This window comes from Podarcis tiliguerta (assembly GCF_965153285.1).
Source record: "Podarcis tiliguerta genome assembly, chromosome: 14".
Classification (NCBI taxonomy): domain Eukaryota; kingdom Metazoa; phylum Chordata; class Lepidosauria; order Squamata; family Lacertidae; genus Podarcis; species Podarcis tiliguerta.
In genome coordinates this window covers 1,748,120-1,775,975 of record NC_139547.1, presented here as the reverse complement: position 1 = coordinate 1,775,975, position 27,856 = coordinate 1,748,120, and the positions used below count along the sequence as shown (strand labels likewise).

The window sequence follows — 27,856 nt, the reverse complement described above, 5'->3', positions numbered from 1 at the left end:
GCCCACCTGAATATATTTCCCTATTTTGTTAGATCAGCTGGAGAGGTCTTGCTCCTCATCTTTTCATTTCCATAAGCAAAATCTGCCAGGACATTGAATCAAATGTTTTTTTATTGTAGAACCCACTCTGTGGCATTCCTTCCCCAGGGATATATGCAGGTCCAACTCTGTTTACTGTTTCTGCTGACAAAAGGGTATATTGCTGCTGCTGCTGTTTGTCTTGACATTTGTTTTAATGTGTTTAATGGTGGCTCTCTTAGGGTGGCTTTGTGGGGCGGAGGTGGCTGGGACGTGGTGGGACATTGGCTGAATTTCCATAATGTCACAGAATGTCTTGAAGGAAAATCCTTGAACAAAATGTGGGAGATGTGTCCTCAGGCAAAGAAGAGCTGTATTTCTGATGTGTCCTGGGGGATGTCTGTTCACACCTCTGTCATCCCTTGCTCTTACTCCAACCTGCCTCACAGGGTTGGTGTGAGGATAAGTGAGGACCATGTTTCCACCTTGAGCTCCTTAGAGGACGCAAATGTTGTAAACAAATCTCCCCACGTTAATCTCCCTCCCCAAACCCATGATTGCCCAGAAATTGCCTGGTTTGAAATAACTTTGCTTTCCCATTGGTCAAGAATTTTCACATTTTTCTTTTACAGAATCAGCTTCTAAATTTAGTCTTCCTCTCTCTGTGTGTTTCATTTTTGTAATTTATTAGCGTGGCAGTTCTACGTGCTCCATCTTGCCAAAGCTGAAACAGAAGCCAAAGGTTTGACATGAGCAAGAGGCTTAACAAACACCGTCTCTGGCTTGGCTGCCTCGGCAGGGGGAGGGGGCTGAGGGCTGCTCCAAGATTCCCTTTCCTGCACGCCTGGTGTAGCCAGGTACAAGCTCAGGGGCTTGAGCAGAGACAACAGCAGCCTGCAAAGCTGTTTGTATTCTTTAATCAATCTTTAGAACATGATCAGGGTTCAAAAGACACATTCCTCCTTAGTTTTTGAGCTGAAGAGCAGGTGGCTTAAAGAAAAGAAGGTTCCCAGAGGTACAGTTCTCAGAGTGGTTGACAAATCAATCCCTCTTCCCGGGGAACTCTGGGAATTGTAGCTCTGTGAGCTCCTAACATCTCCTGGCACCCTTAACAAACTACAGCTCTCAGAATTCCTGACTGTTTAAAGCGTCATCGTCGTGCTTTAAATGTATGTTGTGGCCCATAAATAAAACATTGACTGTGCAAAGGCAGTGAACCAATGAGGGGCAGCTGCAGGAAAGGCCCTGCTTGTGGGCTTCCTAGAGGCACCCTGTTGGGGGAAATGGGAGGCCTGATGTGGTGGACCCTCATTTCAACCAGCGGGGCTATGTTTTTCTATTAAAAAGCATCTGTCTGGCAGCATTGGGAAGCAAGTTGTAACATCTGAATACCAGTTGCTGGAGACACAGGAGAGGAGTGTGTGGCTTGAATCCTGCTTGCTGGCTTCTCAATAGAGGCATCTGGTTGGCCAGGTTGAGAACTGGATCCTGGGTGAGATGGGCTGTTGGCCTGATCCCACAGGCTCTTCTTACGCTCTTAAATCCAGCTGGGCCCTTGCATTGTAAAGTCTTAATATCCTCTGATAAGGGAATCATTTCTACAGATGTCCGGGGCAGCTTGAGACGTTGTTGTTTAGTCGTTTAGTCGTGTCCGGCTCTTCGTGACCCCATGGACCAGAGCACGCCAGGCACTCCTGTCTTCCACTGCCTCCCGCAGTTTGGTCAGGCTCCGCAAACACTGTCCAACCATCTCGTCCTCTGTCGTCCCCTTCTCCTTGTGTCCTCCATTTTTCCCAATATCAGGGTCCTTTCCAGGGAGTCTTCTCTTCTCATGAGGAAGTATTGGAGCCTCAACTTCACGATCTGTCCTTCCAGTGAGCACTCAGGGCCGATTTCCTTCAGAATGGAGAGGTTGGATCTTCTTGCAGTCCATGGGACTCTCCAGAGTCTCCTCCAGCACCAGAATTCAAAAGCATCCATTCTTCGGCGATCAGCCTTCTTTATGGTCCAGCTCTCACTTCCATACATCACTACTGGGAAAACCATGGCTTTTACTATACGGACCTTTGTTGGTAAGGTGATGTCTCTGCTTTTTAAGAAGCTGTCTAGGTTTGCCATCGCCTTTCTCCCAAGGAGCAGGCATCTTTTAATTTCGTGACTGCTGTCACCATCTGCAGTGATCACGGATGGTACGTGTTGTGCAAGTCCAGCGTGCAAAATTCAGACATAGAAAAGGTCAAGTGGGAACTGCAGCAAAGTATTGCAGCACATCCTCACCTTCTTCTCCTTCCCCCTTTCCTTAGTTCTAGCCCAGTAGCTGCACCCTCCTCCAGCAGGTCATTACAGTCTTCCCTCCCACCTCCCAGATTTCAGTTTTCTTTTCCAATTGATTCTCAACCTTCATTGCTACTGAGTATGTTTAGTCCTTGTCTGAGGGTTTTTTTAGGGGGAGGGGAGGTGAAGAGGGTTGTCCCTCATGTTTTCCTCCAATGCAGTATTTCTGCAAATGTCAGCATTCCTCTGAGCATAAAAAGAGCCTTCTGGATCAGACCCACCTAGTGCAGCACCCTGCTCTCACATTGGCCATCCAGATACCATTGGGAAACTTGAAAGCAGGATTTGAGCACAAGAGCAGCCCTCCCCCCCGCTCCCAGTCCCTAGAATCAGAAGCATGGCTGCCTCTGATCACGAGGGCAGAGCACTGCCACCATGGCTAGTATTCCTCCACGAATTTATCTAATCCTTTTTAAAAGCCACCCAAGTTAGGGGCCGTCTCTGCCCCTGTGGGAGAGAGTTCCATATGCACTTCTGATAATTCCTTTCTCAGTAGCCTCACTTTGGACCCATTTCTGTTGGCACTTCCCACCTGAACTAGCTATTAGAACAGGTATTAGAACAATGGAGAATTCACATTCATTAGTCCTGCTGTTTTGTAGGATGGGAAGAGACCAGACATTTTGAAACTTTAAACATCCAGTGAGAAATCCAAATGAGGAAAATTTTGGAAGCATGGCTAAATTGTTTTAGTTAGATTGCCTGGGCAATCTGTTACTCAGGTGTCGCAGAGGCACACCCTCTAACCATGAAATGGAAGCAAGTCCTCGTTTCCATGAGCGACCTTGAGAAATCTTGCACTACTAAGTTTGGCAAACATTTTAGAACTCCTGGTGGGTTGTTGGTTTTTTAAACCGTCATTGTAAAACCCCTCTTGCCATGCCTAACTGTAAATATAACCCCACTGCCAAGAAGACTTCATTAGTGTAGTTTGCATTTTAATAGGTATCTTTTGGCTGAAGCACAACCTCTCTGAAGATGTGCATGTGTGTCTGCTTGGCACACGTTGCTTAATGAGGTAAATGTTCATGGCGTCAAATGTCCCCTCCTCTGCCCCCTTTGCCTGCTTGGTTTTGTAACAGGGCTTTAATTAACCACACCGAAAGAACTGTAATCTGTGGGAGGAGGAATTTTGGAACGAACCCTCAAAGGCCAGGGGTTAGGACTTCCTTTCTGGAGGCTCTACAAGCACCATTGATCAAAGCCTTGAGCCAGTTCCTCCTTGAGCCTGGCAGCTGTGGGCACATCGTGGAGACTGCAACATTGAGAAATGTCAGACAAACGAATAAAACTACATTTTCACCACCTCCTGAAACTTTTGACACACTTCTCTGTCAGAACAGCTAATGAAGTAATTAGTCCTTCGTTTAATCCTTTGGAGACGGGGGTAAATGGGCAGGCTCCCAAAGAGAGGGGAGGGGCGTTCAGTGCCATAGCCATTTCCTGAAAAGTTTTCACTGGTTCTGTCGTTGGTTCCACAACTGGAAATAGGCCAACTTTCACCTCACACACTGAAGCACTGTAGTAAATGTGAAACAGCCAGAAGATCCTAAGAAGCAGCCCTAACCAGAGGAAACAGCTATTTCTCCAACCTTTGCTCACTCTGCAAATAAAGTCTTTTCACGATTGGGAGGACTTCAAGACTTCAGGTTTGTAATGTGGACCTTGCAGAGGCCTTGTCCTCTTGGAATCAAGTACAGTGGTGCCTCGCAAGACGAAATTAATCCGTTCTGCGAGTCTCTTCGTCTAGCGGTTTTTTCGTCTTGCGAAGCAACCCTATTAGCGGATTAGCGCTATTAGCAGTTTAGCGGCTATTAGCGGCTATTAAGGCTGAAGGGATTAGCGGATTAGCTGCTAAAAGGCTATTAGCAGCTTAGCGCCTTAGAAAAAGGGGGTGGGGAGCGAAACCCCCCCCCCAGGAATCGCAAGACATTTTCGTCTTGCGAAGCAAGCCCATAGAGAAATTCATCCTGCGAAGCACCTCTGAAAATGGAAAACCCTTTCGTCTAGCGGGTTTTCCATCTTGCGAGGCATTCGTATTGCGGGGCACCACTGTAACTTCTTTGGAGAGATACTGTAAATATTTCTGGTGTCCTCCTAGTAGTGTTGCTTTCAGAGGAAGATATCTGAAACAGGACATGATGTGGAAGCCTATCTTCTCAGATGCTTACAGCATTCTGCAGTACACTAGTAATTCTTTTGTGCTACATGGTAAGCATCACTGAAATATACACTTTGCAACTGTAATGATGTTTTCTCTCTTGTCTTCTCGCCATCGATGCATTGTTGTTATGGTCCTGTGCCTTTTCACATTTTTGTGTGGTGGTTATTTTAGGAATCCTGGAGTGTAGATGCACATAAATTACATGTATAATATATTACTCATATAATATAGCTTATAATCAGGGCACACAATAATGTGTATAATAATGTGTGAGAATTTGTACTTTAATGGAACCCAGGGGAAAAAATCTTGCTCCATCTTCCAAGTGACAATCAGTCCTTCAGTATCTCAAGAGGCAGCCATTTGAAGATGGCTATGGTATCACCTATTAGCCTTCCCTTCTGCAGACTAAACCTACCTAACGCCTTCAACTGTTCCTCACAAGGCTTGCCTTCATACCCTTTATCATCCTGGTCGCCCTCCTCTGCATGCATCCTGTGACTTGGCACCCCCCAAATTTCTTTACATAACATGCTCACCAAGCTCTTGCATAACTAACATATCAGGATTTTTAAAAAACAAATGCAGATCTTCCTTTGGCTAAGTCACAGGAACATCTGTCTCACTTGTCTGTCTTAATCTGCAGCAGAACCAGAGACCTACAGCAGGCAAGTCATGTCCCAAGGTTGCTGGCTTGCATCTGTTTTCTCTGTACGCTTTTTGTAAGATGCCACATGTAATTAAAATCTATTTTATATTTGTAATGACACCATGACAGGATTCCTATCCTGCCCCTCTGCATGAGAAGAGTGACGGTTCAGCAGCAGTTCAGCTGTCTGCTTGACATCACACTGGCCTGGTGCATCATGAAGGAAGGGAGGTGTTGAATGTTTATTAATATATATTCCTCACCAACTTGGGAAATAGCTATGTCTTAAAAGATATATTGGGACGCGAGTGGCATTGTGGGTTAAACCACAGAGCCTAGGACTTGCCAATCAGAATCCCTGTGATGGGGTGAGCTCCCATTGCTTGGTCCCTGCTCCTGCCAACCTAGCAGTTTGAAAGCATGTCAAAGTGCAAGTAGATAAATAGGTACTGCTCTGGCGGGAAGGTAAACGGCATTTCCGTGAGCTGCTCTGGTTCGCCAGAAGCGGCTTAGTCATGCTGGCCACATGACCCAGAAGCTGTATGCTGGCTCCCTCGGCCTGTAAAGCGAGATGAGCGCTGCAACCCCAGAGTCATCTGAGACTGGACCTAATTGTCAGGGGTCCCTTTACCTTTACCTAAAATATATATTACATATTTTGGAAAGTGATTTTTCTGCCTATCTGCCATTTGTTCTCCACAGGTTCGGCCACCTCTCCAGATACCATCACCAAAATCGTCAAGAGGGTTCCCAACATGGGGGTGGCAGTCCTCATTGACACTCGGATGCCGGGCACCATTTTGATTCAAGATAGCAGACTGAAACAGGCCATTGGCATGACTTCACCCATGTTTTGACATAGTTTTGGCTGCCTCTTGAGATACTGCTGCCAAACTCAGCATAAGGGCTCCTGAGGTGGGAGTGTCCATATTCATGGATGTTTGGATGCCCTGCACCATTTTGAATCAAGAGGGTGGACCAAAAGGTGACTTTGGCATGACTTTGCCTGATTTTTGGCATGACAGATCCAAACTCACAAATTGCACTATCCATTTAAAATACACAATATTTGATGGTCTCTACAAATTCCCAAGCAGCACAGGGCGATCGCCACTAGTAAAATAACAAGAAATAAGCAAATAATGGATATCCCCCCCTTTTTTTTGAGGGTGAGAAGTGCACAGAACACAGATAGAGAAGGCTAAGGACTGTCTATCCCAAATCGCCAGCCACAAGAGGATAGGTATTTTTTGACAAAATATTGGAAAGCATCAGATAAAAACTTCAGCATTTTTTTCAGCCATGATGGTAAAAGAGACATCTTAATTGCTCATAAGTTGACAGAGGAAAAACTTTGATTTCTGTTGGGATTGCTCATGTGTTCCAAATTAACTTATGGAAATCATTACCCACAGGATGAGGCCCTGGCCACTTTTGATAGCAGTTTTTTATTTATTTTAAGGATTAGATGAATGGACCATTAACATTAGAGCCTTCGGCAGTTGCTACATAAGAGTGTGGAATTATAGATTTCTGAGACGTGAACCAGGAATGGGTAGCTCTAGCTACACTTGTGTGAACTGCAGCCACAGCCACAACTGCATCTGGCGAAGTAGACCGTAGTCCATGAAATCTTAGGGCATGATAAATTTGTTAGTCTTTCAGGGTAAACATGAGAAAGGAGAACTCACTGCAAGAGGTGACATTTTTGACATTATATTTCCTTTGGGTGCCTCAGAAACGTCTGTTGGGAAAACACTGTGGGCAAACTGCTTCCCGTTTTCACATGTGTTCCCCAAGGACATTGTTGTTTTGGGATTTAAGAGTCAAATCTCTCTCTTCTGCCACCCTCACCATTCAACCTACCTCTGCCTAGTCTAATGAGATCACCCAGGCGAGTTTACACAACTCCTTCTGTCATTCAGCAAGGTTAATCCAGGTAAATGAATAGAAATACCTAAGCTTCAACAGTGATATAACTGGAGGGAGTACAATCCGCATTCCATCTCTGCCCACTCACAAGGGAAAGAATCTTGGAGGGTACAAATCTGTGCTGGCATCAAGCATGCTTTTCCCTGTCAGTAAACAAGTTGTGCAAAAGGACGGTGATGAGCGATTTGCTTACCTGGACTGATTATGAGAGGCCCAAGGGTTCGCCTCGCTTCGCCTCGCCTCAGTTTCAGTTCTGCTGGGAAGGATAGAAAAATGGTGGAGAGGGAATCAAATGGAGTACTGTGCAAAAGGGGCATGGCTGACTAGCTGACTTCAGCCCCACACTGGACTGGAGGCACTCCATGCTGCAACATTTTGTTGTAGGTTTCTCTCCTGGGCACGGATTTCCATTGCACATACTTGGTTATAGCAGGGCAGCGGGCAGCCAATGGAACATGCTGCAGACCACTTTGGGCAGGTGGGCAGGGCCACCTGCATGCCAGTCACCTGATGCCATGGACAGGAGCGCCCTACCAGTGGCTACCAGCTACAATGGCTATAATGCCATTTGCTGGAGACAGAGGCCAATTCAGGGCAGTGAGACTGATTCCGCCACCCTAGATGCCAAGCCTAGGAGCAGTGCAGGGTGTTGCAGTTGTGATGTAGTGAATTGAGCAGAACAGAAGGCATTGGCCTAGATGGGTCATGGGCCTGATCCTACAGGGCTCTTCTCATGTTCTTACCACAAGCTACTTTGGTTTTGTTTTGCTTATTTTCTTATTTTCAGCCTAGAACTATAATGGACTTAATTACAAGGCTAGATTTACCACCCACTCCACCCCAATTGTTACAACAAAGTTAAAAAATCCATAATATTTGAACAATGCAGACTATGGAATTCTCTGCACAAAAATTCCCCCTTTAGCTTTTTTGAAACCTCTATGTCTATATTCACAGGCCTTTCTGCAACAATGAGCCACTCTAAAACTCCAGACTCAGTATTAGCCCTCCTGGCCATTGGAGGTGATTTAAATTCCACCCTTGTTCACAAGAAGCTCCTAGCTCTCTTGCTGGTTGCAACCGGACTCAAAATAATCAAACACTGGAAGTCTGCATCGGGTTGCTCTAGGGATGGATAGTTTGAGAGCCTGTGGGGCACAGTGATGTAGCATGGGGGTGAACCACGCACCCCCACACGCGCTAGCCCACTTGGCTCCCAGCTGATGGGGCTCCCCACACACCCCGCCCCTGCTCAGCGTGGGAGCCACCGCCCATCAGCTGGGGGATGGGGCTGCCTGTGCCTGACAAGGAAAGAGTGAAGAGGGCTCTTCACCCTCCACACCCTGCCCCCGCTCGTCTGGTCCTCGCCTGGCAGCAGCAGCAGTGAGCAGCAGTGTCCTCCCCTGGGGTGGGGTCACATGTGCACACACCTGCCCTGGTAGGGCATTACCTTGTCTAAGTGTTTAATCCTCTCTTAGAACTGCAGGATGGTTCTAAGAGAGGATGCAAAATGAGACCATTTTTATGTTTCCTAGCTTCTGACATGCTTCATAAAGAGAAACAGCATCCCACTGAATGTCAACTTGAATAAAATACTGGGGGCGGAGAAGGTATGCCCCAATCCACATAATTGATCACATGATGCGGTGCACGCACATGCGCGCGTGCGCGCACACACACACCCATTTGAATGACAATGCCCTTAAACTTTGGGGGCAGGGTTGGCCCCCTCAAATATTTTATTGGAGGGCTGAAGACCCCTTGGAGCTGGTTCCTATGTTGCGCCAGGTGGTGAAGCTCCCTTATCGTACAATTTGACTCTTCCCCCTTCTTGGAATCTGTTTTATGACTCTGTGTCTGCAACAGTGTCCTGAACCTTATGTTCAGTTCCAGCTGCAGTGATGTGCTCTCCTCTGTCCTTGTTCTTTGTTTTGTATTGCTTTTATTGCATATTGCTTTTGAAAACTCAGTGAATGCATCTTTAAAAATCCAAACTGTCTTTCCACTGGGTTTTTACCTGTCATATTCTGTCTGCCTCACTTCTGTTACGGTGATTGTCCTTTAAGGATGCAAGTTTGAATGTTCTACTGTGGGGGCTGAGAGGCCTGAGGATGAAATGTGGCTCTCAAGCCTCTCCGGAGGCCTCCCCCCCCCCCAGTGCTCTGGCTGGGCTGCTCACCTGGGCGAGATGGAGGCAGATCAAAACCTCTCTGACCTTTTGGCGAGGCTGGAATGTCTGTTGCTTGGTCCACTTTGGCCTTTGGCACCCCCAGTCACCGGCATCTGGCCCCTGGAAGCTTCCTTGGGAGGGAATGTGGTTCTTGGGGCGGAAAAGGCTCCTCCTTCCTGTTTCACACCATTAGTTGAAAATGGGGCAAGGCTTGATAGAAACTGCCTTGGACAAAAGGAAAGTGCTTATTTTTATTTCTTTAAGAAGTGAATTTACTGAGTCAGTTTATAGGTGAAGACAGGAGCAGACTTATTTACAGTCTTGGGCTGTGGGCCAGAGTTCCATCTTACCTGTGTGTGTTTATGCACTTATTCCCTGAACTTGAAGATGAAATGAAAAGCACGACGTTCGGTGTGAAAATACCCCAAACAGCAAACAAGCGAGCAAACGAAACAATATTGGGCGGGTCGAAGGCCTCACCTGTCCGTTTACCTGCCCGGAGGCCCCGCGGCGGCGCTCTTCCCGCGGCGGCCACCAGGGGGCGGGGCGGCTGGGCGGGAGGATCCGGGCGCGCGGCCGGAGGAGACGGGCTGCTTCTTCCCTGGCGAGCGCGGGAGGAGAGGCGCCTGCGGCTCCCCGGCTTCTCCCGCCTGGCTCCGGGACGGACCCCGCAGCCCTGCGCCTTCAGCCGGGACATCTCCCGGGGAGCCCCGAGAGACTGGTAAGGAAGGGAAGGGGACGCGCTCCTGCCCGCCTCTTTCTCGCCGGGAAGCGGGGCGGCGGGGCGGCGGGGCTCCCTCTGACCGGGGCTTGCAGTACTAATTCTGCTCCGCATTTTGGGTGGGGGAGTTGGATTTAGGGAGAAGGGCAGGCGGCCGCTTGAGCGCCCATGAGCAGAGCCAAGGGGAGCGTGGAGGTTGCCTGTGTGTAAATGGGTCATGATCCAACTCGCAGCCCCAGAACTCTCTTGATTTCAAACATGTTCCTAACTCTCCCCGTGAAATCCAGGTGATTTGCAGCCTAAGGAGCCTTATGCAGAAAGCCCATGGCATTTTCCCTTCATAGGTGTGCATTTACTTGGAGAATTGCAGCCTTAAGGTGTGCAATTTCAGTTGGATCAGGTCCTCATTTGGCCGGAGGAATTGATCTGGCGTGGCACACCTGTTGTGTAGCTCCCTGACCCTCAGAAAAGCGATATACAGGGCGAGTCTTTTAAAAGAGGCTCCGTGGAACATGTGTACTCGGTATCCACAGGGCCTCTTTTAAAGGACTCACCCTGTATATATGATTCCATGCTGTTGCTTCAAAGGCTTCCTGTTTTATCTGCACACTCCCAAATTATGGCTGCATCCCCCACCTTCTCCTGTTGCAAGTGATCATTTCAGAATCACTTCCCCCCTTTGCCCCCAGGCTCCAGCCATTGGAGGTATCCTAGTCACAGCCAGGGATAAATATGTGTGTCTAAAATGACTGGGGAGGGGTGGGGTGGGGTGGGGGGCGTGAACATGCCTTCCCCTTGGCTTTGCTCCATAGCTGAAGTTTGAAGTCTCTCATGATGGAAGGAGATAATGAGGAAGCTGGTTCCAGACAGCATGAAAGCAAAATGTCTGCTTTTTAAAAAGAGCGCATACCATTAATTACTCTAGGTTTTTTGCACTCTGGCAAGATACGAGCCGTGGGGCCAAGGAATGTGTCTCCAGTGAAAATGTGTGGCTGCCTTGAAAGATGCACAGGGACAGATTTGGCAGGACGTGTCTCCTTCCTCCACAGATTGCACCAGAATGAATGGAATACAACTGTGTGCATGTTTTGCCGGTTTACTTAGTTTTGTTTAATTGCATTTTAATCTTGCTGTTGCGTGAAGGCAGCATTCAGGACAGCATGCAGTCACTTCTCGTGATCCTCTCAAGGAAGCAGGATGCTGGATTGCATTGCAGATAGCATTGGGAAAGGTGTGCTCTTTAAGAAAGACCCCCCTCCAATGAAGGCATCTGCTCCCTGCTGTGTTTCAGATCCCCTGTGTATATTTCTGAGGACAGTTTGTATCTCCACGCCCCCCCCCCCCCATTATCAATGATTAAATGGAGCTACATATTAGGTGTGAATGCCAGCAGCTCAGATCCATTTGTTTTTCTTTTTTCTTTTAAATGGTTGTGATTGTACCATGTTATGGAGTATAATTTGGTAACCATAAGAAATGTTCCTGGAAGTCATTGCTACTTCAGGAAATTAATCTTTGCCCAAAGTGGGCTTTTTATTCCTTTCCAAGAAGCATCCCTTTGCCAAACAAAGATTATTATTTTTAATTGTCCTCTTCTGAAGACTAAAATCCAGGTATGGATTTTTCATGCAGCAACAAACAAAGAAACAGCCCCTTCATCTGATGTAGCTTCCTCATTCAAATATTTAGCAGCAGCAGCAGTAGCAGCAGCAGCGACTGGACTTAACTGTCAGGGGTCCTTTACCTTTCCCTTACTTCACACAGCACAGTTAAGCTACGGAACTCACTGCCACAGGAGGCAGTGTTGGCCCCCACCTTGGATGGCTTTCAAAGAGGATTGGGCAAATTCATGGAGGATCAAAGTATATCAAACTTGGGGCTTTCTCAAGGCAAAATGTGTGCCCTACCGTGGAGCTATAGCCCCCTCCAAGTTTTCAGGACCTCTCAAATTCTTTGGTTCCTGCTATCTTCCGCTTCAGGTGCTGAAAGACGTCTCTCTGCCTGAGATTCTGGGGAGCTACTGCTAGCCACCATAGACCAGGGATGGGAACTTGTGGCCCTCAAAGCCTTGCCAGATTCTGAACTCCAAGAAGCCCACTGTGGCCAATGGTCAGGGAGAAGGGAGTTGGACCATAGGAAGGATTCCTGGACTACACAAACCAGTAGTTTGATTGGGTAATGCAATAGCTACAGATTTTCCACAAACTGTTTTGAAGTGCTTGGGGAACCGGATTTTGAAGAGCAGGTAATTTGGCTGTAACCCCTCCCTGCGGAACCAGCGCTAGTAGAGGCTGCTCCCTTGGGGCTGTGTGTGGAAGGCAGAGAGTCCCACAGCAGGCGGCACCAGAGCCAACGGCAGGACCAGGCAACTGATTCTAGTTTGCCCCCCCCCCCCTTCCCTGCTGGCATAGGAGCCAACTGCTAGGGGCTGAGGTCCCTTGTCCCCCAATAAGATATAAGAGTGGGCTGGGTCCCCCAAAGTTGTCGGGCATTGCCATTCATATAGCGTGCATGCGCTGCATCTTGTCATTGATTATGTGGGTCAGGGCTTACCTGCCCCCCAATATCAAGTTCGCATCCCTGCCTGCTGGGTTCTGTGTGGGGCAACAGCAGGACTAAGGAAGAGGCGGGAGCCTGAACTGGTAGGAATAAAGCAAGCGGGTGGGGCTGGGGGCTGGCTGGCTCAGGACAGGCTGAAGTTGGCGGAGCAGCTTCCCATTTGCCCTCATGGACCAGCCTCCGCTGACCCCTTTTTAAACACCATAAAGTGTATGCGTGTATGCATGTTGCAAATACTATTCCAGCATTGGCGAAAAACCTCGCATTGTTCTATCATTAAGCAAACGGCTAAAATATGACATAGCGACCATTTAGAAAGCAGTTTCCTCGAATATTTATCTAATCTCTGTCTTTATTTTTGTGAAGGCAACCCAGGCAATTGTCTTGCCCTCCCTGGGGGTTACAGCTGATAGGCCAAATCTAATGGCAGCCGAGAAATGTCAGCCAACCAGGATCCTGCCCCCCCCCCACTCTCTGCTGCAGGAATTATCTAATTTAATTTATTGCAGGCAAGTGCTTGCGTGTAACTTTATGCGAATGGTTATGGTTTCTAAACACCCATCCAGTTTGGAAACCGATGCAGGGTACCAGTGTCTACTATATGTTTCTGAATGTGGTTTTGACCACCTGTTCTCTATAGGTTTGGCTACCTTTCAAGGTGTTGTCGCCAAACGTGGCACAAGGGTTCCCGAGGTGGGGGCAGCAGTTGCTATTTATGTTTGGGTGCTGGATGCCATTCTGAAGCAAGATGGTGGACCCAAATGTGACTTTTGGTCGCCTGCTTTTTTGGCACGATGGATGCAAACTCATAAATAGCACAGTGCAGTTAAAAACACAGTATTTTTGGGTTTCTACAAATTCCTGGGCAGCACTGGGCTCTCTGCACTAGTTGCTGATAAACAACACTTGAAGACTCGCAGCTTGGTGGCTTTGGATTGGGGGAAGCGGGGAAATCCCTGAAAGGCATGGGTGCTGTGCACAGGCCTCAAAGTCTGACCAGCTGTGCTTGAACCAGGGGAGGCCCAGGCAGTGTTAGCAATATGTGGACCACTGGTCTGACTTGGTATAAAGCAGCTCCCTATAATGGAGCAAATAATGATTCCTGAACACACATGTGTGAATAAAACTGTCCCTAGACAGATTCCTTTTTGCATTTTTATACACGTTCCCTTCCACCTGGGCCACGTGCAGAGGAGAGAGCCAGTCTTTGTCAGGTTAGCGCTTAGAAGCACAATTTTGGGCTGTAGGATTTTCTGCCTGCCTGCAGCGCATGTTGAATGAGGGATGTCATCAACGCTGGCACGTCTGCATTGAGTTGGATGTTTCTGTTGGCTTTTGCTCCATTGCTTTGTACAGTCCCCTGGGTTCTCTCTGTGATTTGGTTTCTGAGCAAAGTGAGAACCTTTGGGTTCCTCTGGTCTCAGAGACATCTAATTAGTAGCGACTTGAAGGTAAAGGTAAAGGGACCCCTGACAGTTAAGTCCAGTCGTGGCCGACTCTGGGGTTGCAGCGCTCATCTTGCTTTATTGGCCAAGGAGCCGGCGTACAGCTTCTGGGTCATGTGGCCAGCATGACTAAGCCGCTTCTGGCGAACCAGAGCAGTGCATGGAAACGCCGTTTACCTTCCCGCCGGAGCGGTACCTATTAATCTACTTGCACTTTGACGTGCTTTCGAACTGCTAGGTTGGCAGAAGCAGGGACTGAGCAACGGGAGCTCACCCAGTTGTGGGGATTCAAACCGCCAGCCTTCTGATCGGCAAGTCCTAGGCTCTGTGGTTTAACCCACAGCGCCACCCGCGTCCCTAGCGACTTGAAAGTGAGTAATAAATCCTGCATGTGGCATCATTCTTAGAGCTTTGCTTCTGAATGTGAAGAGCATACTACTGAATGACCAGCGCCACCAGGGCACATGCTGCCCTAGAAAAGCACTGGCCAACACGGTGCTCTCCGGATATGTTGGACTACAATTCCTATCTGCTCTATCCAGCACAACAAATGGGCAGAAATGATGGGAATTGTATTGGTTAATAATAATAATGAGACGAAGAAGTAGCGTGTGGTGGTGGTGGGGTTTAGCTGGTACGTGCCAGTACTTTGTAGTGGCACCTCTTTTTTGCCTGGGGAAGCAATTCCCTGGGCTGAGCTTGCTGCCTGGAAAACTGATCTGTCCGTTCGGTCACTTGTGAGTGGGCAAGGGGGCAGCCCACCAGGGAGCAAATGGACAAAGCCTAGAGCATTGCTCAGCAGGCCCAAGGCAGGCAGGCAGGTGAGGAAAGCACACACCAGCATAGATGTTATATTTTTAAAGAAATAGAGTGATGATTGGATGGTTTAGAGACAGAGCTTCCTGGATTCTTTTGAGGGCAATCCCACACTTCCACCCAGTCTCTTCTGCTGGAGAGGAAAGCAACGGCAGAGGGGAATCCAGGATTTCAGTGTAGGTGAGATTGGAACAGATGCCTGAGGAGTTGTTCATGTTGTTTCTAACTCAGGTCTGGTTTTGTAAAATGTATTTGTTTTAAGCAACACCTTTTTAAGGATTAAAAATGGTTATGCTAATGAATATATAATACAGTTATCACGCCCATACTGCAGATTAGGGAGCAGTAGCGAAGAACTAATGGCTTAACGACAACCCTGCGGTGCAGTCCACTGCTGGTATTGTACACTGGAGATGCAGCCGAGGTTGAAGGGAGATTGTCCACAACTGCTGAGCACCCCACTTCTTTTTCTAGAAAAAAGGCAATGGTAATAATTGTAGTCCAGCAACATTGAGGGGGGGGGGGCACCACACTGGCTACTCCTGCCTTGGAGTGTGCAGTTAAGGCAGGTGCCTGGCCCAAGGAGTCTAAAATTAGATGCAGGGATAATAATAATATATGCTGCCACTCCGGGCAGCTTAAAGGTAAAGGTACCCCTGCCCGTACAGGCCAGTCTTGACAGACTCTAGGGTTGTGCGCCCATCTCACTCAAAGAGGCCGGGGGCCAGCGCTGTCCGAAGACACTTCCGGGTCACGTGACCAGCGTGACGAAGCTGTTCTGGTGAGCCAGAGCCGCACACGGAAACGCCGTTTACCTTCCCGCTAGTAAGCGGTCCCTATTTATCTACTTGCACCCAGAGGTGCTTTCGAACTGCTAGGTTGGCAGGCGCTGGGACCGAACAGCGGGAGCGCACCCCGCCGCGGGGATTCGAACCGCCGACCTTTTGATTGGCAAGCCCTAGGCGCTGAGGCTTTAACCCACAGCGCCACCCACGTCCCTCCGGGCAGCTTCCAGCATATCTAAAAACATAAAATATCAAGTGTTAAAAACCTCCCGATACAGGGCTGACTTTCAGTGTCTTCTAAAAGTTGTATAGTTCTTTATCTCCTTGACATCTGATGGGAGGGCGTTCCACAGGGCAGGCGCCACCACCGAGAAGGCCCTCTGCCTGGTTCCCTGTAGCTTCACTTCTCGCAGTGAGGGAACCGCCAGAAGGCCCTCGGCTGAATGATGGGGGTGGAGACGCTCCTTCAGGTATACTGGGCCGAGGCCGTTTAGGGCTTTAAAGGTCACTTTGAATTGTGCTTGGAAACGTCCTGGGAGCCAATGTAGGTCTTTCAAGACTGGTGTTATGTGGTCTTGGCGGCTGCTCCCAGTCACCAGTCTAGCTGCCGCATTCTGGATTAGTTGTAGTTTCCGAGTCACCTTCAAAGAAAGCCCCACTGAAAGTCAAGGGAATGGGGCCCATTCATAGCAAGGACTTTGAGGCACTGCATGCAGATTCTGCCCTAACCTTTTATCTTCACAGCAACCCTGCAAGGTGGGTTGGGGGGGGGAAATTCTCCTCGGATGTCAAATCCTGGTAATGTCTGGGAAAATCTGGACGTATGGCAGCCCTGTCTTTGAGCTTGGCGGCGGCAGCCCTGGTGGGAGAATTAGGGACATTCCAGATTAGAAGCCAGGGTGGCTTTTGTAATTCTGAGATGGTCCCTGGAGAATTGGGAGACTTGGAGGGTATGCAGCACCAGGTCAACGAGGCTTTGTTTCTGGGAATCGCCATAATCTCTTCCATCCTTCCTGCCTTCCCTGAAGAAGAGCTTGGAAGCACATCAAGAGCAGGGATGCCTTTTGTGAGATATGTAGCCACAAATGAATCAAAATGATTCTCTGCTTGAAAATGACCCACCCAGCCTTTTCACCATGCCAGTAAATCTGCTAGCAGTTAAGAGCTGGCTTCCATTGTGTGCGTGACCAGATGTTTTAATAAGGTCATATAAGCTCTTCAAAAAGGAACACAATATATGTTGCATTCACTGGTGTGGTTGACCTGACGCAGCTTAATGTGTGAGGTGAGCCATTTTACCAAGGGTGAGGAGTTACAATTCAGAGACCAGCCTTCACCACTCTGGGGCCCTCCCTGTGTTTGGGACTACAACTCGCATTGACCAGGGCTGATGGGAACTGTAGTCCAAAACATCAGGGCTATTATTTACCTTCCCCTTCACCCTAAGGCCCCAGGGTGGATTACAACATAAAAACACAATATTAAATACATCTAAAAGCAGCTTACAGCCACACCCAAAAATGCACCCCCCAACTGTCAAGAGCCAGGGCAAAGAATTGCTATATAGTGAAGGTGCCAGGTGCAGAAAAGTAGACAGTAAAACCTCAGCAAAACCTGGGATTCCCTCACCCTTTATTTTAAAAACAAAAAAACTGAGTGGCAGGAATATAACGTGGCAACAATATTATAGAGCAACACAAATGGATATGTGATAAACGGATGCACATGTAATAATAACCGGTGCCCTGGTCCCTGACATGCTTGCTTTCCACAGCCAGGGGATTCTTGATGTTTGAGAGCATTTAATCCTATGATTCCTGCACTTGCATGTTGAAGTGGTACAGTTCCAGGAGACCCGTACCTTTTGCATGTAGGTCATCTCTATGGTCAAAGACAGCACTGCTTCCCTACCAGTGTGTGGAAACCACAGGAGGAGAGATTGCTTTGTGCTCAGTTCCTGCTTGCAGGTTCCCTGCAGGCATCTGGTTGGCCCTTGTGAGAACAGGATGCTGGACTAGATGGGCCACTGGCCGGATCCAGCAAACTCCTCTTGTGTTCTTAAACCAGAGGAAGACCACCTTGGAAGTTAGATGCTTCACTTTTGTCACTTGATAGCAACGTTCAACCCCTGCCAAACAAGGCCGTGCTTGAAGGGCTGCAACCCAGGAGTCAGTCTTCCCCTTTCTCAGACTGAAGGTGCCACTGAAAATGTTTATGGTATTCTGCTTAGAGAGCTGGGTTTGCCCGTTTCAGGAAAGGGAGTGGAAGCTTTAATATAGCCTGATAGATGCAAAACATTTGCTTTAGAAACAGAAAAAGGTAGCTCCTCGTCCCATCTCAGACAGTGGTTGTCATTAACAGGGTGAGGTTGTAGAATAATGTTTCCTGCCACACTTTTTTCCACAGTACTTTACGGAAGTACCTTTGACCACGGCAACATAATTTTTCGCTGGGTTTTGGGTTGGCCCTACATCATCCTGACATGCACTGCACTTTAATCTCTGTGTACACATGCTTGCAATTAGCCGCGTGGAAGTATTTATTGTTTCCTAAGGTCTTGCTAATAAGATGGATCATAAACTTTTAAGAGAAGCTAGCAAGCTAGGCTTTGGTTCCATCTAGAATATTAATACTGCAGCTGAACCACAAATCCTCTGAGAATAGCAATTTGCTTTGGGATACCATCATGTTGCTGTTGGCACTCTCTGGTTCCTGAAAAGTTCACGGTGGTGAAGGGTGGGATCGCTCAGCTTCAGACGTTCCAAGCAAGCAGAGCAGGAGGAAGGGCTGCGTTTCTTTTTCTCGACATGTCTCTATGCAATCTTTGGAAGTAGTTACAGATTAGTGCATTTGGGCATATTTCAAGTTTGCAAGCTTTGATTGGTTTTAATTGGTAGATAATTGGACTCAAGCTTTGGCTGGTTGATTGGTAGCAAACTTTGAGAATTAGCAGTGCAACTCTAAGCCCCAGATTTGCTGGCTGGAAGGGGGAGGGAGGAGTGGAGGAGCTTTTCCGGTGGTGGAGAAGAGCTTTGATGGTGGAGGGGTCTGTCCACTCCAGAGTCTCCTCCCCTGCTTGCATTTGAGCATGGAGCTAGCATGGCAGTGGGCCCTGAAATGAGGCATTCTTGGGGCGAGCGCCCCAAAGGATTTTCAGCCTTGAAACCAAGATGGATTTGATTGTTGGGGAGGCCCCAGAATCCAACCCTCCCTCTTGCCAGACTGCTCCCCCATGAGAACTGGAACCGGAGGTGGGCAGGTAGCAGTCTTAAGGCTATTGCTGGCTATGCAGCCTCCCTGGACCTTCCTTGCTGCACCTGCACCTAGAGAGCCAGAAGGCTGAGCCAGCCAGCCCCACCTTGGGGGCACCTGTAAGAGCTTGGCCACAGCTGCCCTTGCTTGCAGGGAGGAGTCCATGGCTGGGACAGTTGGGTTGTGGTGAGAGCACAAATGAGCTCATTGTCATTGGTAGTTTGCATAATGCATTTTCCACAGTAAATTTGTGCTCAAAGAAGTTCACAGAAAAATCAAAGTCTCAGTGCTGAATTACAGTGACAATACATAAGAACTAAAAGTATGCAAAGGACAGAGCTCAAAGGATCTTTTTTAGAGTGCCACCAGTATATGCCAATATCTGGCTCATCTAAGATTCTATAGAACTTTTATCCTTAATAATGATGGAACTTCACTGGTGAAGAATACTTTTATCTGTTTTCATCTTTATTAATTTTAAAGGGAAACTTTGTAGGACCAATACTTAAGAAGACATATAATATCAGTCCACCACAACACTAAAAAACCAACAATTACCCATTTAGCCATTCCTACAGTTTGCTAATAGATCAGATAAAAATACCCCTTAAAGTGCCTCATTTGTGAAGGCTCCTTGGGCGAGCCAGACAGGTGGGAAAAGCCCCCATGAATGCGTCAGGTATGATTCATGGTGCCCCTGTGTTGATGCTGTCTAGTCTTTTTATTGATTTATTGTAGTGTATTCCCATATTTAGATTTACTGTAGTTTCATTCTATTTCCATCTTGCAGCCATTGTTAAGCCTTATTCCCCATGATTTTTTCTGATCCTCTTTGAAAACCATTCAGGTGGATGGCTACCACTCCATCTTGCGGAAGGTGAGCTCCATAATTTATGTGTTGTGCAAAAAAAGTTCTGTCGTGAATTTCCCAACGTTTGCTTCATGGAATGTCCCTGAGCTCTACTGTTACAAGAGAGAGAGAAAACCTTTCCCTGACCGCAGTGGAGTCCAAACTTTTTCCAAAGAGGGCCAGATTTGATGAAGTGAAGGGCCATGAGGGCTGACCGAAGGGCCAACCAAAGTTGTTGGCCTTTTTTTTTAAGATTGAAGTTGTTGAGCTTTTTTATGATTTTACCCCAAAGTTGTTGAGCTTCTTTTAGGCTTCCGTTACCCCAGAAAATAAACTGCCGCAGGGGCCGGATTAGTCCCCCGAAAGGGAGTTTGGACATGGCTGCCCTACTGGCTTTCTCCACCCCGTAGAACCTATCCTACCTTTCAGGACTGCTGTGAAGATAAAATGGGACTGCCCCAAAGTACAGATGTGTGTAGCCTGGGAGTTGCGAGATGACCCTTGGTCACTCCTAGGGTAGTTTGAGATTTTCAGATTTTTTTTCAAATGTGCAGGACACTCTTGAAATGTAGTTTCAACGTGGCCTTTTCATAGGCAAGTCTGGGTGCGCAAACTATCTTTTTACAGGAAGTTGGCTATTTGCTTTTCTTCACAATATTTTGAGGATGGATGTCAGCATACTCCCAAACAGCGCTCTTACTGAACAGATGTGCAAAGATTTATTTTCCCAAGGATTTAATAATTGTCCCAGCAATCTTGTCATGCATATACCAACATTTAGCCAATGTCTGAAATTGTAGTTGGAAAATGACAACTTATTGGCTTTATAGTGTTTCTGTATCACCTTGCCGGCAAAGGTCCATACAGTTAAAGCTATGGTTTTCCCAGTAGTGATGTATGGAAGTGAGAGCTGGACCACAAAGAAGGCTGATCACCGAAGAATCGATGCTTTTGAATTATGGTGCTGGAGGAGTCTCTTGAGAGTCCCATGGACTGCAAGAAGATCAAACCTATCCATTCTTCAGGAAATGAGCACTGGAAGGACGGGTCCTGAAGCTGAGGCTCCAAGACTTTGGCCACCTCATGAGAAGAGAAGACTCCCTGGAAAAGACCCTGATGTTGGGAAAGATGGAGGTCGCAAGGAGAAGGGGACGACAGAGGATGAGATGGTGGGACAGTGTTCTTGAAGCTACCAGCATGAGTTTGACCAAACTGAGGGAGGCAGTGGAAGACAGGAGTGCCTGGCGTGCTCTGATCCATGGGGTCACAAAGAGGTGGACACGACTAAACAACTAAACAAGAACAGTGTTTCTGCTGCCATGCTGGTACCTGTCCATGATTCAAGCTGAATCTAAAAGTCACCTTGCAGACCCTTGTAGCTGCTTCTGAAATGGAGCGAGTCTTGGACAGGGCTAACCTGTATCAATCTGGTTGTTATGTGGGACCCAAAGTAGCTTTGTTGCCCTGGTGGATGACCACTTACAATAAGCCCCTGCTTATTATTCGACATTTCTCAGCAGCTTTTGATACAGTCAACAGCGGTATCATTTTGGGGCATCTGGTTGGTCTGAGGCTCGGTGGATAGGAGCTCTATTTACAAACATTGGAGCCACCTCCTAGGGGCCGAGATCCCTTCAGCCCCCCCATAAAGTATTCAAGGAGGTCAAGCCCACAAAGTCAGTGAGTATTTCCATTAATTGGTGTACGTGTGCCTTGTCATGTGATCAGTTATGCAGGGTGGGGCTTACCTCCCCCCCCCCTATTTGCCATCCCTTTAAGGATGGCTTTGGATTCTAAGCCTACATGGGGGAAGGGGAGGGGGAGGGAGAAACTTGGCAGTTGGGCAGGAGACCAGAGACCACACCGTGTATTTTGTTGACTCTCAGTCTCAGTGCTGCCCTCTAGTGACTGGAGGCATGCAAGATGCCAAGACCCAGTACAGTGGTTCCTTGGGTTACATACGCTTCAGGTTACATATGCTTCAGGTTACACACACCGCTAACCCAGAAATATTACCTCGGGTTAAGAACTTTGCTTCAGGATGAGAACAGAAATCGTGCTCCGGCGGTTTGGCAGCAGCAGGAGGCCCCTTTAGCTAAAGTGGTGCTTCAGGTTAAGAACAGTTTCAGGTTAAGAACGGACCTCCGGAATGAATTAAGTACTTAACCCGAGGTACCACTGTACTGTGGTTTCTAGGGCCAGGGAGAAACAGCCAAGCTCCCTTGTTATTTTTGCTGTTGCCAGGAGGTGTAAAGTTGTCAACTTAATCTCATTATATTTATAGTACTAAAATGTGCTGTTATATTTGCTATTATGTTGCTGTTTGATTATAATACCATGAACGTGTTCCTGTTTGATTTGCCATGTAGTCCTGCTTTCCTTGTAGTAAACAGCTTTGGGCAGGATTTGTTTTGTGGAAGAGGAGCATAGAAATACAATTCTGAATGAAACTTAGGAAGGAAGGAACATCTGGAGGTCCCTGGGGAACTCTTCAGCCCTTCCTACAAGAGCTGAGAAGATCTTCCTCTCTGTCTGTGTTCAGCTGGCATTTGAGATGATTCTTTTAAAAGAAAGCTTTGGTTTTCTTGCTGCTGCTTAATTTATTTAATAAATCAATCAATCTAATCTCCTCTTTTTGTATAGACATAAACATATTATAGACATAATAGATATACACATAATATAGAATATTTTGTTATATATGTCTATTTACATACTTTATTAGTTGCTTTGATAGATTCCTCTGGAGCAGAGACGAGGAATACATTTTTTTACACTGCATTACTACATCCACATCCCACTTTTCCTCCACTTTCCACTTTCCACATCCATATTTCATTTTTTTATACTTGCAACAACCCTGTGAGGTAGGTTAGGCCTAGTGGGGATTTGAACCTACATCTGCCAGACCCAAGTCCAGTACTCTAACTATTGATTTGTTCCTATATTGCACAATGCACATCCGCATTCACAAAATTTTGAGTGTTTACTGCAGTGCACATACACACACTTGTTGAAAGGGATGGTACTTATTTTCTGTTCCCTGAAAAGCTATTTGCTTGGCCTGGTTGGCTGTTGAATTTAAACAAAAGGAACAGGGTAATAAATCAAAGAGAAACAGTCCTTTGAAAGAAAGAAAAAGCAAGCAAGTCCTGAAGTTTCTTTGCTACTTCCACTAAAATTGTTAGTAGCAGCTGGGAAGGCACACACACCAAGCAGAAAGATAAATACCAAGGGAAATTTGGCTTGGCATGGCAGACATTTAAGTCAACAAGACAAAATAGATTACATAGCACAGACCTATCCTGCACCTGACTGAGTAGAAGCACAATTGCTGCAGGTGAACAGCTCTTAGCTGAACTCTTTTGATCCGTGTTTGCATGTAGAGAGATGAAAAGAGAGGCTGGGGGGGTGGAGGGTGGCAGTTTAAAGAGCATCCAGTGATACAGGAAGAGTTTTCATGTGTGACTGTCGCCTCTGGGGAGTTTGAAAAAGTGAAAGTGTCTGCTTTCAATAAACAAAGGGTCAAGTCATATAATCCCACAGGAGCTGCCTCGAGGAAATCAAAATTACCAATTAGGAAGTTGGTATTTTCCTTCTCTTACCTTTTGCATTAGACTTTACAGGACCTTGTTTAAGGCTGTAGCCCCATGGAGCTCAGTGAAGCAGATGCCTGAGGAGGCATCCATGGACAGGATTGCGCTGTTGTGAGTAATTAACGGTGGTGTGTTGTCTCCATTGCTGACCCTCAAAGTTTTCAGTTTTTTGGAATTCAAATCTTACTGGGTTGGATGCAGAAATGCCCTTCTGTAGGTCAGAGTCTTCCATCAATGTTGCACTTCTATGGGTGCAAGGATTCCTTTCCTAAGCAGGAGGGCATATTTTGGATCCAGCCCATTGTATTCCCCCTCTATGATGCATGTAGGTTTGCTGCTATCATGGTGGCAAATCCATCCAACCAAAGAACGTAAATGGACAGATGGCCTCCTCCTCCCTTATCTGCTTTTCTTCCACACACAGATCAGTTTCAGAGATATTGCTCTGTATTCCCTTGCCCTTTGGAGTTCAAGAGGCAGGACCTTCTTGGTTGTGGCACCTGGGCTATGGAATACCTTACCTGGGGCTGCACATCTGGCCTCTTCATTATTTAGCATTTCTTCTTCTTCTTGAAATGAAAGTATAAATAGTAATTCTTCCTCTTCCTCCTCCTCCTCTGGTAATACTACTACTAAACAGTTTCCATCACACGGAGGCTCTCTATGTGCTGTGTGAAGAAGTCCTTTATTTTTTTCTGTCCCAAATCTTCCAACATTCAGCTTCATGGGATATCCACTAGTTCAAGAGTTATGAATTTTGTTTACTTTCTCCAGGCCATGAATAATTTTATAATCTTCTATCCTGTCGCCTCTTACTAGCCTTTTCTCTAAATGAAACAACCACGTTGTTTACACATTAAGGAGGGATCCAGGTTTGGTGCAGTGTTGCCTTCAGAGCTCAGGTCTGTATGACGTATTGGGGCATGGACAAACTTTTGAATTAGTCTTAGATATTGATTTATAATGTTTTGTGTTCAGTGAAAAGAAAACCCATTGACTGGTGATTTAGCCTTGAATGTGCAAATCATGTACAAAACCAGATATTTAACGTGTAGTATATTCCAATAGAAACGCACCAGAAAAGTGCAGGGTTTTTTTACCTCTTTGTTTTTACTATCTGTGTTTTGTTTAAGGATGTGGATGTCCCTGTAAAGTTCCATGTGCAATGACTCCCATTCTACATATTCAAGCACACTTAAAAACCTCAGGGTCAAGCAAGATCTTGTGTAATTTATGCATGCTTACTAGGAAGAGAATTCCATTTGAACTCTCTGATGCTGGCTCTGAATTAAACAGAATACGTTTCAACTTATTCAGAGTTCAGATTTACAATTTCCTTGGCATGGATCTTGGACTTCTCTGAACTGGCACAGGCCTGGCTGCCCCCTTGAGTTAAGAGAGGCTTCAAAAGTTGCTTTGCTTTTTTTTTTGCAAAATTACAAGCCACGATTGTCTTGGGCAGATAATTAAAACCAATGTTATCTGGCTGATAATGTCAAAGTTTGTACAATAAACTGGTTGTAAGCTTTGTACTGAGCTGTGCACATGGCCGGTTTGTAAGATAAACCCAGGCTTCCTTCGGCCACCTTGCGGTTATCTGATTGGTTGACAGAAATGGATAACATCTTATCTACAAGGAATGATGCTGTAATGTTTCACTTCATGGCCCTACGCTCTGTTCAAACACTGTGCTAGTTGTGAGCAGCAAAAGGCACTTCTCTGTAGAAGAAGCAGAGCCTGTCTAAACCTATTCAGCAGAGAGAGACAGCAACAACAGTAGAAAAAGGTTTGCCTAGACTTTTCCAGTGACAGAGGAGAATTTTGTCTGGTCTGCATTTTTAAGTGACCTGATCTAATTTGCACCTCCTGGATTAATACAATGCAATTATCCAACAGCTTTTGCACTTTCAATTTTGCCATATGGATGTTGTCTCAAAATGTGTAAAAAAAAGAAAGAAAGAGGTGCTTGGGATAAAATACATCTAGAAATGTGTACATTGGGATAAAATATATTTTTAATACATGCCTTGTTTTTTAATTATATTTTTATTGAAGTTATCACATAATGATAACAAGACAGGCAAGCATAAAGTGTAAAATATTAACTAAACATTTAAGTACAGTGGTGCCCGCAAGACGAATGCCTCGCAAGACGGAAAACCCGCTAGACGAAAGGGTTTTCCGTTTTGGAGGTGCTTCGCAAAATGAATTTGCTATGGGCTTGCTTTGCAAGACGAAAATGTATTGCGATTCCTGGGGTTTTTTTCCCTCCCCCCCTTTTACCCAAGCCCCTAAGCCGCTTAACAGCTGTTAGCTAAGCCGCTTGACAGCTAATGGCTAAGCTGCCTAACAGCTGATCTAAGCCGCTTATCAGCTGATCTAAGCCGCTAATAGCCTTTTAGCAGCTAATCCGCTAATCCCTTAAGACTTTAATAGCCGCTAATAGCCTTTTAGCAGCTAATCCGCTAATCCCTTAAGCCTTTAATAGCCGCTAATAGCCACTAATAGCGCTAATAGCACTAATCCGCTAATGGGCTTCCTTCGCAAGACGAAAAAAACCGCAAGACGAAGAGACTCGCGGAACGGATTCTTTTCGTCTTGCGAGGCACTACTGTACATATTTAAATATATGGCTGGGATAACCCAGTCAGATGGGTGGGGTATAAGTAGTAATTAATAATGATGATGGTGATGATTGTATGGATTTCTTTTTTATGCAGTTTTATGCATCCTGACTCGGCCCCAGACACACTGACCAGATGTCTGGAAGCTGTGGCTGGATGGCTACGTGGGAGCCGGTTGAAGTTAAATCCTTCGAAGACAGAGGTCCTGTGGCTGGGACGGGACGATATGGGATTGAGGGGGCAACTCCCATCTCTTGCGGGGGTGCAATTAGTGCCAGCACCGTCCGTTAAGAGTTTGGGTGTAATCTTCGACACCTCCCTTTCAATGGAGGCGCAGATTGCAGCTACAACAAAGGCGGCATTTTTCCATCTCCGCCAAGCTAAGCAGTTGGCTCCTTACCTCTCTCGCCCTGACCTAGCCACTGTGATCCACGCGACGGTCACCTCCAGACTGGATTATTGTAACTCGCTCTACGTGGGGCTGCCCTTGAGACTGACCCAGAAACTCCAGCGGGTGCAGAATGCTGCAGCGAGACTCCTTACGGGGTCTTCGCTGCGAGATCACATTCACCCGGTGCTATACCAGCTGCACTGGCTCCCGGTGGAGTACAGGATCAGGTTTAAGGTGCTGGTTTTAACCTTTAAAGCCCTATACGGCCTAGGACCCTCGTACCTACGGGACCGCCTCTCCTGGTATGCCCCACAGAGAAACTTACGGTCTTCAAATAAAAACATCTTGAAGGTCCCAGGCCACAGAGAAGTTAGGCTGGCCTCAACTAGAGCCAGGGCTTTTTCGGCCGTGGCTCCGATCTGGTGGAACACTCTGTCACAAGAGACCAGGGCCCTGCGGGACTTAACATCTTTCCGCAGGGCCTGCAAGACAGAACTGTTCCACCAGGCATTTGGCCAGGGCACAGCCTGACTCCCTCCATTGGCAATCTTCGCAGAGCTCTGGCCCAATGGTTGCCAGTGGCTTGAATTAATTAATTTTATAATGAATGATTTTAAAGTGTTGTTTGTGCTGTTTTACTGTTGTTAGCCGCCCTGAGCCCGGCTTCGGCTGGGGAGGGCGGGATATAAATAAAATTTATTATTATTATTATTATTATTATTAATGTGGGAACAGGACAGAACAGATTTATGAATGAATGCAAAATTGATGTTGGCTGGGGAAACACTGATCTGTCCCTCCTTGAACCCTTTCAACATAGGGTGGAACATTAGGAAAAGTGTCTTATTGATTGATTGATTGATTGATTGATTTAATTTATTTCCAGTTCTTCCACCCCAAGGAGTCTGTGGCAACAAACAGATGCACTATTTGAAACCAAAACCAACATTTTAGAACAGATTAAAACATTCTAAAAACCATTACAATTAAAAGCACCAAAAATCACTTACATTTTTTTTAAATACAAGAAAGCATTCTAAAAGCAATTAAACACAGTTATAAAAACATTCTTCCATCCAATAATCTTAGGGTTGCCTGGAATAGTCTTTAACTGAGTAAATAGGACTTTCCCCCAATGCCTCCTGACAGTTAATAATGAGGGAGACATTTCACCATCAGTGAACCACCACTGAAAAGGCCCTGTCACAGGTCTGTACCAACCGGGCAGCTCCTGGTGGCGGCACCACCACCAAGACCATGCTTTGCTGATGGTAGGAGCAGCCCCCAAATTGGACCGCTTACCTAGAGGGGTAGTGGGCTTTCTGTCATGAAATGCTGAAAAGTAATCTATCTTGTTTTTGTTGTTTCCCTAGGATTTTGCTGTAACCCACCCTGAATTTTTTATCACACTGGACACATCACGTTAAGAGTCACTAACCATGGCAGACAATTTTAAAGGCTCTTTAAGGTAAGTATTGGTCAACCCTGCCCTCTTCATGTGCCTTACATTGAACATTGTACCTCGGGGAATCTCACATGGAGGTTGCCCA

The 27,856-nt window shown here is 46.6% G+C and overlaps 1 protein-coding gene across 1 annotated transcript in view; it reads left to right on the top strand.

Moving 5' to 3' along the window:
- Positions 1 to 9,848: 9,848 nt before the first annotated feature.
- LOC310664152 (thrombospondin type-1 domain-containing protein 4-like) overlaps positions 9,849 to 27,856 on the top strand; it is a 97,234-nt gene continuing 79,226 nt past the window's right edge. Inside the window, exons 1-2 of the mRNA XM_083412818.1 lie at positions 9,849 to 9,988; positions 27,680 to 27,774. Of these exons, the coding sequence (XP_083268944.1) occupies positions 27,746 to 27,774 (29 nt within the window). The 5' untranslated portion in view covers positions 9,849 to 9,988; positions 27,680 to 27,745. The remainder of the gene's footprint in view (positions 9,989 to 27,679; positions 27,775 to 27,856) is intronic.